Source organism: Canis aureus, chromosome 7, assembly GCF_053574225.1.
Source record: "Canis aureus isolate CA01 chromosome 7, VMU_Caureus_v.1.0, whole genome shotgun sequence".
NCBI lineage: Eukaryota > Metazoa > Chordata > Mammalia > Carnivora > Canidae > Canis > Canis aureus.
In genome coordinates, this window is record NC_135617.1 from 32,636,223 (window position 1) to 32,651,640 (window position 15,418).

Sequence of the window (15,418 nt, forward strand, 5' to 3'; positions counted from 1 at the left end):
TTAAATTTATCTGAAGAGCTAGTATTTTAAACTAGTCATGGCTGGAAGAAAATTAAGTTTCAGTTAAGTCCTGTTCTAGAATGTTTCATGTAAAAGATATGGATGGGAGGGGATGTATTAAGGTGAGTAGCATATTTAAAACTTAGTTTATCTTGTTTAACTGTGTCTTAAAACACATTTCATGAATTTTTTTATAATTTTTTATAGATCTTACCATGTCATATTCAGATACATCATAGTGAAAATATGTGATATTATTTATTGGTAACACATTATAGAAACATTTTTATATACTGAAATAATTCTTTAATGATATTTGAATGTACACATTTATAAATTAAATATTGATTTGATATTAATTCTATTCTCAAGGTCCATGTTGTGAAGGAACTTTTATATTCATAACTTAGTAATGCAGTATTCATGAATGTGGTCCATGTGAACCCAACTAATAACTATGGTTGACCCTTGAACAACATGGGAATAGGGATGCTGACCCTCTGCACAATTAAAAATTTGCATATAACTTTTGCCTACCCAAAAACTCAACTGCTAGTAGTCTCATATTGACTGGAAGCCTGATAACAAACAGCAAACACATATTTTGTATTTTATATGTATTTATATGTATTCTTCCAATAAAGTAAGTTTGAGAAAAAAATGTTACTAAGAAAATCAGAAGGAGAAAATACATTTATGCTACTATAGTGTAAAAAATCCGCATGTAAGTGGACCCACATAGTTTTAAACTGTTCAAGGGTCAACTGTACAGAATATAATACTATACTATAATAAAGACATGAAGATCAAAATGTAAATTTGATTTTAGGATTTTCTGGTTCTTAAGCTCAAAAGATAGTAATTATATAATTTTAAAAACACTTTTAACCTGAATGTTTATATAGGTTATGCTATTTGATTGGACAGTACTTAAGATTTGTGTTAGGATTTAGGAACTATACAAATAAAGTATAAGCTTGAACAATAACTTTAGCTGATAACAAGTATACCCAGATGTCCTTAATAAAAAATTAACTGGGGATCCCTGGGTGGCTCAGCGTTTTAGCGCCTGCTTCTCTCTCTGCCTGTGTCTCTGCCTCTCCCTCTCTCTCTGTGTCTCTCATGAATAAATAAATAAAATCTTTAAAAAATAAAATAAAATAAAAAATTAACTCCCATAATATATTTTTAGTTGGATTTTTGTCCACATTTTAATTCTAATGTTATGGTTTGAAGAGGGTGTGGTAAGTAACACCCTTCTTAACAATGGTTCCAAAGTAACTGAAAATACAAAAGAATGAGATATGAAATCAGAATGGCACTTTATGTTATTGATACAACTGTGAAGGATGTGCCTTTTATCTGCATGAAAGTGTGTTCCTAGTCCTGAATCCCAAACACAGGTAGCCACTGGGTCACAGTATTTCTCCCCACGTGAGGCAGTGGGGCTTGGGTCTTAAAAATGCAGAACAGAATGTAAACATTGCAAATGAGGGCATAGGACTAGGCCACCATACTAAACTAGTTTTTCCTTCCAGAGCACACTAATTAGTTCACTTCTTCCTCCTGGAGAGAATGAGTAAAGAGTTTAAAAGAGGCCAGGAGTGGGTTGCTAGTTGATGGTGAAGGTCCCCGCCCCCCATATGTGGAAGGAAACAGAAGGGGGGAGGGGAGATGTTTCTCTCCATATGTTCTTTACTTTTTATCCCTTTTTCATTGAGCTTGACCATTGAGCCAGTGGTCAAGTAGGGCTATGACCATAACTTCAAAGGATATTTGACCTTCCTGAAGCTTTGCCCCAAATACTTGGTACTCTTACTTTGAGAATCTTCCTGGGGGGATGCCTGGGTGGCACAGCGGTTGAGCTTCTGCCTTCGACTCACGGCATGATCCCAGTCCGGGGATTGAGTCCCATGTTGGGCTCCCTGCAAGAAACCTGCTTCTCCCTCTGCCTGTGTGTCTCTGACTCTCTCTCTCTCTCTGTGTGTCTCTCATGAATAAATGAATAAAATCTTTAAAAAAAAAAGAAAAGAAAAAAAAAAGAATCTTCCTGGGTTATGTCCCCCTCATTGACCTTTTACAGTTTGCCCCTTGAAGGCTCTTAAGTGGGTCAGACCTATCATTACATTAATTAAAATTAAGTCCATTCACATCAGTTAGATTCCAATGAAAGACTATTATCTGTAATATGTAAAGAACTCCTGGAGGGTATTATGCTGAGTGAAGTAAGTCAGTCGGAGAAGGACAAACATTATATGTTCTCATTCATGTGGGGAATATAAATAATAGTGAAAGGGAATATAAGGGAAGGGAGAAAAAATGTGTGGGAAATATCAGAAAGGGAGACAGAATGTAAAGACTGCTAACTCTGGGAAACGAACTAGGGGTGGTAGAAGGGGAGGAGGGCGGGGGGTGGGAGTGAATGGGTGATGGGCACTGGGGGTTATTCTGTATGTTGGTAAATTGAACACTAATAAAAAATAAATTAAAAAAATAAAGTAAATAAAATTAAAAAAATAAAAAAATATATATAAAGAACTCTTAGAACTCAACAGTAAATAAAACAATCCAGTCAGATAATGGGCAAAAGACTTGAACAGACATGTCTTCAAAGAAGATATGCAGATGGGAAATAAGTACATGAAAAGATACTTAACATCATTACTGTTATTGAAATACAAATTAAAATCAGAAGGAAATAATCTCTATATATCTATAAGAATGGCCAAAATACAGTAACATCACCCATTGCTTAGGAGGGTGTGGAGAAACTGTATCACTCATGCATGGTGGAAATAAAATATTGTGGCAACTCTAGAAAACAGTTTTTTCACTTTTTTAAAAACTTAAATGTGGGACTACTATAATATCCAGTGATTGCACTCGGGCATTTATCCCAAAGAAATAACTTATGTTCACAGAAAAATCTGTACATAAGTGTATAGCAGCTTTATTTGTAATAGCCAATACCTAGAAACAACCAAGATGTCCTTTATGAGTGCATGGTTAAACAGATTAGCTATATCCACACTGTGGAGTGCTACTCTGCAATAAAAGGGAATAACCTATTGATACAACAGGTTGAATGAATCTCGAGGAAATTATGCTGAATGAGAAAAAAGGTTTACATACTTTATGGACTGTTCTTAAAATACCTATAGAGGTAGAGAACAGATTAGTGATTGCTAAACCTTGGGGAGAGGAGAAGTTGAGGGGGAAGAAAGAAAGGTGAGAATATCATTATGAAAAGTACACACAAGGGATCTTTGTGGTGATGGAAATATTCTATATCTTAACTGGGGTAATGGATATACAAACGTGCACATTGATGAGTGTGAATAGAACTAAATACACAAACTACACAAACACAGTAGAAGTAAAACTAGGGAATCTGAATAGTATTGGTGGGTTGTATCAATGTTAACATCTGGGTTGTGGTATTTTATTATAGTTTTGCAATGCTACTATTGGGGAAAACTGAGTAAAGGGCAAGGAATTTCTGTTATTTCTTTCTTTTTTTTTTTTAATTTTTTTATTTATTTATGATAGTCACGAGAGAGAGAGAGAGGCAGAGACATAGGCAGAGGGAGAAGCAGGCTCCATGCACCGGGAGCCCGATGTGGGATTCGATCCCAGGTCTCCAGGATCGCGCCCTGGGCCAAAGGCAGGCGCCAAACCGCTGCGCCACCGAGAGATCCCGAATTTCTGTTATTTCTTAAAATTGTTGTGAGTCTATAGTTATTCCAATAAAAAGTTTAATTAAAAAAGAATAAGAAATTAAGATGAAACAAAAAATTAAATCAAGGCCATTTTTTTTATGGATTTAAATGACTCGTTTTATTTTCCATTCAGAATTATTACCAGCTGTGTTAAAGATTCTGCAATTAAGTGAAATGACATTAATGTACTCTAGTAATAAAATACCGACATTGTAGAGTTCTTCCAAGTTTGAATATTAACTCCCTTCCAACTGAAATCTTCAGGGAAAAATTAAAGTTCAAAGATTAAATACCCCTGCAGGTCAAAAACTTTAAAGTTATAAGAAATTAAAGTAAAAAAAATTCTCTTGCCCTTGTAAGTTCAGGTTCCATGAAATTAAAGTTCACAATTAATGTTCCTCAACTTTTTCTGTTGCTCACTTTCAGCTCAGTGCCTGGAATGAGTTGAAGTTTTTTCTGTAGCTGAGGCCAGATCTGCTTTTCGTTGGAAAGAATATAGTTCTTTCAGGGCGTTAGGGAGTTATATTAGTTCAACCTCAAGGTGTTCTTGTGCCTCTTTTTTTAAGATTCCAGCTATCAGTATGGCATGAGAGATTGGCCCTATACTGACATAATTTTAAAAAAATAAATCCAATTTCTAACCCTTGGAGCAGTTATCTTAGGAATAACCATGTTCCCAGAACTAAATACTTTATTTGCCAGAGACCATAAACAGAAGCAGTAGTATCAAGTTCAGGTAGACAGACAGTCTTTCTGGTATTCCAGTCATTTAATGGCACATGTTGAGCTCATGATCTACTCATTTAAACTCCGAAATCTTTATCACATGCTCTGTGTGAAAAGAAAACATCACGAGTAGCATTCCCTTTCTGATACTGAATGTGCCTTTCAGAGTGAAATCAGTTGTAAAAATTCTAGATTAACGTGTGGCTTTTAATTCTCTTTCAGTAGGCAAGAAGAATGGAGAACTGCAAAGGGAGAAGAAGAAATAAAAACTTACAGATCAGAAGAGAAAAGAAAACACCTCACTGTTCCAAAAGAAAATAAAATACCCACTGTGGCAAAGGTAAATAGTAATTACTTTTATGCTTCATAAGTATAGTGATTGCTTTAAGGCTCCTTTGTAATTAAAAATGTTAACATTGTAAAAAGAATAATGGAATAAAGTTAATATAGTCAATTCTTAATTATCTCTTTAGATTATCTGTTACCACTTTAAATTTTTTTATTTTACTGCCTTCTAGTATACCTTTTCCCCAAATGCCGATTGTTATGTGCCTATTAAATGTAATAAGTTAGATCATAAGCCAAAGCAAGTTTTTTTTTTTTTTTTTTTTTTTTTAGCTCTGCCATTGGTTGCACGTATTCTAAAAACAGTTTTTTGGTTTTGTTTTTTGGTTTTCTATTTTATACCTGTTACCATAGGTAAGTCAGCTCTGTATCTATAAATAATCTCATTTCCTCTACGAAAAAAAGCAAGCTGTTCCTATTTGCCTTGTTGGCTTCTCTGTTATCCTACTGTGGAAAAACTTTTGGATCCAGTGGATTTCAGTTGGTATATGTCCTAATCTGGGAAAGAGGAGTGTTTATTTCCTTGACTGTCAAGGAATCATTATTATTCATTCTTCCATGCCTTTTCTTTTTTAAACCACCGTAGTTTGAAAGCTTCAGAATCAAGCTAGACTTACAGAACACCTTTTCATTTATAAGTCCCCATCTAAGCAATGATCTAAACAAAAAGTAACTGGTTTCTTGACTCTGCTTTGTTCTCTTTTTTCTGTATGGGTTCCGTAACCTGAATATTAGTGTCCTTTTCTAGAACTTTTTTTTTTATTTTGTGACTTTTGTTTTTAAAGGACTCGAGTATTATTTTATATTTTCCTTTATTAACGGTATCCTACCCCGGGATCAGTAGGGCCCCACAAAACTTCCTATTAATATAATTTGAGGTAATCTCTCACTTTCTGGGGTTTTCTTTGTTGTAGTTGGTTGGTGGTTGTTTTTTTTTTTTTATGGTGGCTAAGAAGCATAACCTTTTCTGGATCCTTTGCTTAGAATCCAAGGATATGGGGATATAAACTCTTGTAATGATGGTGAGAGTTTGTATGGCTTCCACTGTTTTTTGGATGGAGTATAGTGATATCTATTAAAATTAAAAGAATATGCTTGCTTTTAATCCTATATTAGTACTTTTCTCCAGAGTATTTTTTTATAGAAAAGTACTGATGTGAATGTCTGTACATATGTTTGTCTGTATACTAGATATTTATAGTTTGCAACAATTAGAATAACTTTAGAGTCCATTGGTAGAAGAGGGGTAGGCTGGGTAGGCTGTCATATCTGTATACTCATGGAATATTATACAACTATCTAACAAAATGAGATAGAACTCCACTGCCTTAGAGAAATGTTCATGATGTATTTTTAAGTGAAAAAAACAAGTAGAACAGTAATGTTTATGACTTCATTTTTTGTTTTTCAAATTTTATGAAGATAAAGGTTTGAAAACAAACATGAAGGTGTACAAATTATGAAACGGGCATTTTTTTCATCTCCGTTGCAGTGTTTTTTTTCTTCTAATAATAACAGATACTATGCAGGTGGGAAGTATAAAGTAATACAAAAACTGTTTAGGAAACTTAAAATAATAGTAGTAATATGATTATTAGCAGTAGGTTTGGTCCCAAAATTACAGTGACTTAAAAAAATGTATGTAATGGATATAATATTGATCTCTGATGTAAAAGCCTCAGTCAGTTGGTCCAGGCCTAGTATGATGACCTTGTTGTTGAGAACTGAAGCTCTTTCATTTTTCTGATTCTCTTATGTGTGAATTGGAACTCATGCCTCAAGATGTCAGCTTTCTCATTGAAGGCTGAAGGATGGAGGATCAAATAAATAAGGAAAGTGCAAAGGGTATATACACTGTCTTGAGGAACGTTCTGTGAAGTTGCTCTGCAACATTTTGCCAGATATGCCATTGGCCAGATTTTTAGTCACATGAAATCCTTACAAAGAACATTTTTCTTGTGCAGAAAGAGGAGAACAGATGTTGGTGACAACCAGCTTTCCCTTCCACTGTGTTGTTTATGAAGGCATCAAAAACATTAATGTTTTTTGACTTGGAATTTATCCTAAAGAAATATAAAATTGAGGGAAAATCTTTACAAAATGGGACAGATAGCAATTTTTAATTAAATGAATTTGAGTTTTAGGTAAATATATTTATTTTAAATGAAAGAAGCAGAGTATATTACATTCTTCACATATTACTCAAAATTTATGATTATAGTTGAGCAGTATTTCCTCTTACACTGTTATGTATTTCCCAAAATTAGAAAACCTTCCAGTAATCCTTTTAGAGAAAATCTAGGTGGAGTGAATTTTATGTCCTTGTATGTGAAGATGTGTTTTATTTCACTTGGCTATTACTAGTAGCTGTTTTAGACAGGAGTAAGGCTGAAGGGGGAAAGCAGGGTTCTAGTACAAGACTAATTTCAGAAAAGGAACTGGAGAGTGGAGGTGGATGGAGGAACAGGGAATGGTTGAACTCAGATTGCAGTATTATATAGGTCCTAAAGTGCACATCCAGAATCTTTTTTAGAAATACAAAGCAAGACCTAGATTTTTGCTTTTTTTCCCCTACTCCTCAGTGCAATATTAGCACCTTAACACACTTGTGAAGACAGACCATGATGGGAGGAACAAAACCACATTGTAGATGGACTTACATGACTAACACAGGGAAACTAATGGTATGCATAGTACATATATTTGAAATAGCATATTTTTAGAGCTAGGAGGGGATATTGGAACATGTAAGAAAAAGCAGTTCTGGAGATACTAGATATTAGATAGATTGGGATAAAACATTGTTATTGAAATAGAGAACTCATTGGATGACTTGACTAGAAGAATGAAAGACACTGAAAAATGAATTAGTAAGCTGGAATGCCAAGTGGAAGAACTCTCCCAGAGTTCTTTCTTCCCAAGGGAAGAAATGGGGGATCCCTGGGTGGCTCAGCGGTTTAGCGCCTGCCTTTGGCCCAGGGCATGGTCCTGGGGTCCTGGGATTGAGTCCCACATTGGGCTCCCTGCATGGAGCCTGCTTCTCCCTCTGCCTATGTCTCTGCCTCTCTCTCTCTCTCTCTTTCTCTCTCTCTCTCTCTCTTTCTCTCTGTGTGTGTCTCATGAATCTTAAAATCTTTAAAAAAAAAAAAGGGAAGAAATGATGGAAAGGATAAGAGAAGTGTAAAAAGCAATCATAAATTTATATATTATGTATGAGGATATATGTAGAGAGAGCACACAGATTAGAAGTAGTAGTATATGCAGTATTTAATGAATATTTGAAGAAGAGAAAATACAGAGGAAGGAAAGAGTTGAAAAAATAATCAGAATTTTCCCAAAATCAACCTCTGGCTGTTATGCCAAAGAGGATATATAAGAAAAGGCATGGTGTGTCAAATAGGATAAATAAGGAAAAAATAATCTAGAATTTAAAAATTTTAAAACCTCAACTAAGCACATTATAGTAAGAAACATTTGAAAAAATTTAAAACAACATTCTAAAAGTTTCTGGACAGAAAAAGAGAGTCACTGCAAATGAGCATAAACTTGACTAACTTTATACTTATTTGCTGTTAACAAAATGAATTCTGTTGAGCACCCCACAACCAAAAGGAGAAATACGAGGAAATCTTTAAGGATCAGCACCTATATTAAGAAAATTGACTATATTTCCACACAGTAGCATTTGTGTCTATTTCTGGTTGGAATGGTACGTGCTAGAAGCAAATGCTAATGTGCATTGGTTCAAGGGATGGAGAGTTACCTGTAAAGATGACAGTGCCAATGGAACCGTGCTGCTTGAGTTGTGAACAGTTTTGACATCTTGCCACCAACTCCTCCAACTGACAGATGTTTGTGCTTGCCCCTCCATGATGTTCACAAAATTGGGTGATATTGGTGGTGTTCCTGTGGGCCAAGTGGAGGCTGGTATGTTCAAACCTGGCGTGGTGGTCACCTTTGCTCCAGTCACCATTAAAATTGTAGTAAAGTTGGTTGAAATGCGTGCACTATGAAGCTTTGAGTGAAGCTCTTCCTGGGACTAATGTGGACTTTTGTGTCAAGAACTGTTTATAAAAGATGCTTGCCATGGCATTATGGCTGTGACAGCAAAAATAACCCACCAATGGAAGCAGTTGGCTTCGCAGCTCAGGTTATTATCTTGAGTCATCCAGGCCAAATCAGTGCTGGGTATACACCTGTGCTGAATTGTCACACAGCTTCACATTGCTTACAAGTATGCTGAGCCAGAGGAGAAGATTGATTGCTGTTTTGGGAGTAAGCTGAAAGTCCTGAATTCTTGAAATTTGTTGATGCTGCCATAGTTGATATAGTTCCTGGCAGGCACATGTGTTTTGAGAGCTCTGTGACTGTCCTCCTCAGGGTCATTTGGCTCTTCATGACATAAGACAGTTACTATGGGTATAAAAAGAGCAGTGGACAGGAAGGCTACAGAACCTGGCAAGGTTACCAAGTCTGCTCAGAAAGCTAAATGAATATTATCTATACCTCCACCCTGTTTTAATCAGTGGTAGAAGTGCCATTTAAATTTAATATTAAGAAAATGTTTAATGTTAATAATGCATTTTAAAACCTTAAAGGAAAGAATCTTTTGTGTACCATTTGGTTTGTGTGAGTGTGCAGCAATTTTAAGGTAAATAGTTCTTAAATCAGTACTTTTTAGTGGCCTGGGTGGCACAATCAGTTCAGTGTCTTACTCTTGCTTTTGGCTCATCGTGATCTCAGGGTTGTGAGATCTTTTTTTTTGTAAAAAAGCAATTTGGGGTTCTTTTTTTTTTTTAATTTATTTATGAGAGAGACACAAACACACAGAGAGAGAGAGAGGCAGAAACACAGACACAGGGAGAAGCAGGCTCCATGCAGGGAGCTCGATGTGGGTCTTGATCCTGGGACTCCAGGATCACAACCGGGGCCAAAGTCAGGCGCTAAACCGCTGAGCCACCCAGGGATCCCCTGGGGTTGTGAGATCTAACCCTGAGTTCGGCTCTTTGCTGAGTGTAGTCTGCTTGAGATTCTCTCTTCCTCCTCCTCCCACTCGTGCTCTCTCTCTAAAATAAATAAGTCTTTAAAATAATAAGTAAATCAGTCAGTCAATCAGTACTTTTTAATGGAAACAACTTGGCCAGAAATCTGTCACAGAATTTTGAGACCCATTGAAACAAAGTTTAATGAGAAGAAAAAACAGTGAGGATATAGTTAAAGGTACAAAGTTATTTTCTGTCACTTTAAAGATTTTCTTATTGAATGATGTGTATTTATGATATATTGTATATATAAATCTGATAAGTCTTTTTTGGAAGTAGGTTTTTTTTTTTAATATATACACACACAGTTTTTTTTTTTTTTCAGGTGTGAATTCTTCATTGAGTTTTTTCATCTCTGTCACCATGTTTGACTTTATTAACTTTTTTGGTTATGTTATTGTTAGTTATGTTCTCATCTACTACATTGATTCTGCAGCAGAAGAGAGAGAGCCATCCACCTGGTGTCCTTGCCCATAGTGGCAGAGTAGTTTTGTGATCATCATTTTGGTTTCTGTTTTGCCTCTGCCTGTTAAGATATGCCTCATAACACATGGTCCTCTGTATCTGTTCTCTAGGTTTAGGTGGGTACAGGAGAATTAGAATTACAAACCCTTTAGTCTGTATCACCTAATCAGAAAAAATAAAATTTATAACTTATTAAACCAAGTGATTTTCAGATATCACAAACTTGTGATTTAACTTAAGGCAGTGTTAAAATATTTGAATTGGTACTGTAGTCTACTTATGTGACTATTCTTAAATATGACTGGATTTTTTTATAATTAAAAAATATACAACTTCTGAACACAAAAAGCATGCTCTTTAATCCTACTTTAAATAAATTTAATTTACTTTTTCCAGAATCATGCTCATGAGCATTTCTTGGATCTTGGAGAATCCAAGCGGCAGCAGGCAAATCAACACAATTATCGCACAAGATCTGCTTTGGAGGAGACTCCTAGACCTTCAGAAGAGATAGAAAATGGCACTAGTTCTTCAGATGTAAGATCTCAGCACATACATAAATTTGTTTCCAGTTTAATTTATTTTTTTTAGTGTGACTGTTTGTATTCATTGATTTATTTGTAAATAAATAGATGTAACTCAAAGATAGTGTATTTCTAGGTCTTAAAATGATAGTGATAGTTTCCACCTACTGAAGACATTATGTATGTTCCAGGCATGGCATACATTTTCATAATCTGATATTCACAAAATAAATGCATATAAATGATTCCTATTTTATGTATGAGGTTCAAAGATGTTTAGATTATCTGTGTACCTAACTATTAAATGATAGAGCAGGAGTTAAACCCACCTTCCTTTTACTCTAAAGCCAAGCTTTCAAAATAGTACCACGAAGCTCTAGTCTGTAACTATTTTTACTAACAGACATTTATTTGATAATTTTGCTTCAGTTTTGATCTAACAGTTTATGACCTTTTCGATTTATTTTAAATTTTCCTTATATGTAATTCTTTCCATATATATCCTGTTCCTACTAAATTATAAATTCTTTCAACAATGGCAATCAATTTGCCAATCACAACTTAATTTTATTAAGTACTTAACAACATCTCCCTGTCCCTCCCTGCTTTCCTGATCACCTTCTCCCCGAGTTAGGTCAAGGATTCTATGATCTTGTTGACTACTATATGTTTATGAAGCAATGTTAGACATATATGGAAATTCTCCGAGTGAATTTTCTGTAGGCATGGCAATAAAACTGAAACTAAGAGTATGTTAACTTCAGTTGAAAAGTTTAATCCCCAGTGGCTTTAGGTCCTAGGATGGCTGGGTCAAAATGATATGTCCAATCTGGTAAAAGACCAAATAGCCTAATAATATAAATTTGGTACATGACAGTTTAGATATACACATAAAATGTATGTGAACTATTTACCTCTATAAAATGTTTGTTTTTGAAAGATTTAATATGTTTCTTTAATAATATGTTTCTATAAAATAGATATGATTTAGCTTATTAGAACCTTATGTAGTTCCAGGTACATTTATTAAAAAGTTAACTAAATCCTTCATTTGCCTTCAAAACTAATTTGCTTATATTTTAACATCCTTTTAGAACAATTGAATAAATTTCTAGAGGAGTACATTGAGAACAGAATATCATTTTGGGCACATTATATTAATTAATGGAAAGAATCCTGGGTTTTTTCAAATAGTTTATATCTGTATAGTACCTCTTAATTTTATACTAAGAATATAGAAGTACACTTCTTTTCTCTCCCTTTAAAGAAGTAATATACAGTAAAGACGGGAATAATCAAATCACTTTTTAAAATTTTTTTTCCTATTGAGCAGAGATTAAATTTGCTGAATAAAATTTACTACTGGGTTCTGATCTTTCTGTATTTGCTTAGTTCTCAGAACTTTGTGAAATAGCTGTGTGTAATACACATTCTTCATTATTAAAACATTGAAAAGAGAAAACTTTGCTCAAAAGATATGCTGTTTTAATTAATAAAGTAATATATTTCATTGTCATTTTGAAGAATTCTGATTGTGCCCAGCAAGTAATAACATTGAACCATTCTTGTAGAGAGTAGTCTAAGCTTTGGAGTAGCTTAGTTCATTAATTGTGCTGCCCACGGCAAATTTCTTAACTTTTTTAAGCTTTAATTTCTTTTATTTAAGTAACTGCTCCCTATCACCAATAGTGTTTTGTGATGGATATACATGCTTAGAATAGTTTCTGTGTAATATAGTAAAAGCTTAATTTGAGGTCTTGTTTTTATTGGAGTGTAAAATTTTACTTGAGCAAGGGAGAAATGGAATAAGATCTTGTGACCCTGAAAAACAATTTTTATAAATAAAGAAAATGGCTTCACTAGAATATCTTATGTTAAGTCAAGAATATTTAATAAAGAGAAACAGTATTTGGGTAGTTTTTAATCCTCTGCCATTTGGATAAAATAATACCAAAGTTGAAATACTCTTTTTTGTATGTAATAAAGCTACTTTTAATAATGATGATGTCAATAAATAAAATGTAAACTCCTAATTTAAGTTTCTCAAAACTTCTGTAGGAAAACTAAGATTTTAAAAAGACTCAAAAAGTAAAAAATTGATTCCCATTGTTATCTATAGAATATGATAAAATCCAATCTAGAAGATATATTGAGGCATAAAAAACAACAGCAAAGAAAATATGTTAATCATCTGATTGTTCTGAATCCAATATTAATAGGTATTATTTCATTGGATACATTTTTTCACTGGATACGTTTTATGATTTTGATACATTTAATAATTGTATCAAAATATAAGATCTGTTTCATAACTCTTTAAAATTGAGTTTTAATTATTGTAAATATCCTAATATGATTGGTACTATTAGATATCACTGATACTTTCTAATAATCCTAGACTGCTGTTTTGTAAAAATATACAATAAAATATGTATTAAATATTTCTTAGGAAGGTGAGGTTGTTGCTGTCAGTGGTGGAACATCTGAAGAGGAAGAGAGAGCATGGCATAGTGATGGCAGTTCTAGGTAATTGTTTCTATTTCTCCACCTGTAAAATCTTTAGAAAGCTGAAAATTCTTTTTTTATCAGCAACACATTTCAAAATCTCTTTGAGTTTAAAGTTGGTTCTTCTTCAGAGATCTTTTTGTAGTTGTCCAAAATTTAGGAGATTTTCTTTCTGACATGTTTTATCTAGTAAGTAAAAAATGTGGTTATTGCAACTAGATCTATAAAATGATGCTTTTGACCTTTTCTTCTTAATTGATAATTTATCTTCTGAATACTATTATTTGTAATACTGAATCACAAATTAATTTCATTACTGTTTTGAGAAGTATTCAAGCATTAAATTATAAAAGTAAAGAGATCTTGTAGAATTAACTATTTTATGTAGTATAATTTGTTGAATGGTAATTATTTCTTTCAGCAATAAGAGTAAGCTTTCCTTTTCCTGTTGTTATTCCTATGCCATTTGACTATGTAAGTGAGGATTCCTTTATCTTCTGTATATATACTGGTGATCCACATTGTTACAAGGCAGATGATCTTTGCTGACCTTGTAAAGTCGTAGTAGCAAGAAAATACAGCCTTTGGAAATGGTGAATATACTTAGCTCTTTACACTTAGGCCCTATCAGCAGTAGCTCTTAAAATTGCCAAAGAAACCCAAGAGATAGAGGTTCTAGGAATTCCTTATATCACTGTTAGAATCAAAGGCTTTCCTGTTCCCAGAACAGTGACTCCCAGTAATGATATGCACATACCCATAGTTGTGTCTAGTAGTTTTCTATATTTGAAACAGGGCAGTAAAGAAAAATCACTTTCTTTTGGCTCAGTAATGGAAGTAGAGTATCTCAAACTATGAGACACATAGAGCATTAGTGGCTTCTGCAGATGGGAGGTAGCTGTAAAGAACATGGGTCCTGTGGTTTGTAGTTAGATCTGTGCTAGCATCAGAAGACTTTCTGTTAGTGGTGAGTGCTCCAGAGAGTAGCAGCTGTGAATATTTAGCAGGTGCCATTTATAGTGACCATGGCTAGAGTTAGTATGAATAAATGCTCATAAGTTGAGGACAGTTTATTCTTGGATAGATGTTTGCTGTGTGGATGCATTCTCATGCATCTAGTATAGTGTCTGACAATATTTTTTAAATTAAGTTCTTAAAGTCATTTTCAAATTAAAATGAAGTCATGAAATCACACTGGACAGCACCTTAATTATTTGATTTTTACCTGTGATGATTATTCTTAGGGAGTATTCGTAGTTACCTACCACGGACATTCAAGACAGGGATAAGACATAATAGTAGTATAATAAAACTCCAGAATAATCTGTCCTTTCAGTGTTAATCTTTAAAGAGGAATAAGGCCATATATCACTAATTATAGGAGAACTAATTATTGGTTTTAACATAGTATAACTTAGATTTTTTCAAGGCATTTCTATTTTTATCTTAAAATTGTACAAAATCAAGTAATCTCATGTACTAAAATTAGAACAGAAGGTAACATAACTGGGTTCTTTATTTTGCAACAATGTCAATTCAATAAAACTTAGATCTTTTTTTTTTTTAAACTTAGATCTTTTTGAAGGTAAACTGAAATGTAGACATGGTAGTGATATATAATGAAGCCTGTTTTTTTTTTTTTTAAGAATCATGGCATTCTTTGAAGCATAGGATGTACCTAACGTATATGTAGATACTGAGTAAAATTTGCAAGCAGCCTTCCTACTGGGCTGAAACACTTCTGACAGTCCCCATTTAATATCCAGCTCTGGTTATGGCAGCAGTGCTGTACCATTGGAGTTCCTCTGGTCAGGAGCTCCCACCTCCTCTCAGAAAAGTAATCCCTATGCCTCTTTCTCAATATTGATATGTCTTGTAGTATCTCAGACTATCTTTGTACTGATGCTAGAATTGAAGAAGGTGACCCTCTGCTCCTTATTTTCATTTGCCCTTAAAATATTTTGAACATATGCAGCACTCAGAAATTAATATTAATATTAAAATCTTAGAAGATGGGATGCCTGGGTGGCTCAGCAGTTGAGTGTCTGCCTTTGGCTCGGGTCGTGATCCCAAGTCCAGAGATCAAGTCCCA

The 15,418-nt window shown here is 34.1% G+C and overlaps 1 protein-coding gene across 5 annotated transcripts in view; it reads left to right on the forward strand.

Moving 5' to 3' along the window:
- PHIP (PHIP subunit of CUL4-Ring ligase complex) overlaps positions 1-15,418 on the forward strand; it is a 131,862-nt gene that overhangs the window by 75,068 nt on the left and 41,376 nt on the right. For 4 of the 5 annotated variants that reach the window (XM_077903303.1, XM_077903299.1, XM_077903300.1 and 1 more), the window contains 3 exons: positions 4,668-4,785; positions 10,694-10,834; positions 13,271-13,347. In XM_077903303.1, coding sequence (XP_077759429.1) covers positions 4,668-4,785; positions 10,694-10,834; positions 13,271-13,347 — 336 coding nt within the window. The remainder of the gene's footprint in view (positions 1-4,667; positions 4,786-10,693; positions 10,835-13,270; positions 13,348-15,418) is intronic. The other variant, XM_077903301.1, reaches the window with a different exon arrangement.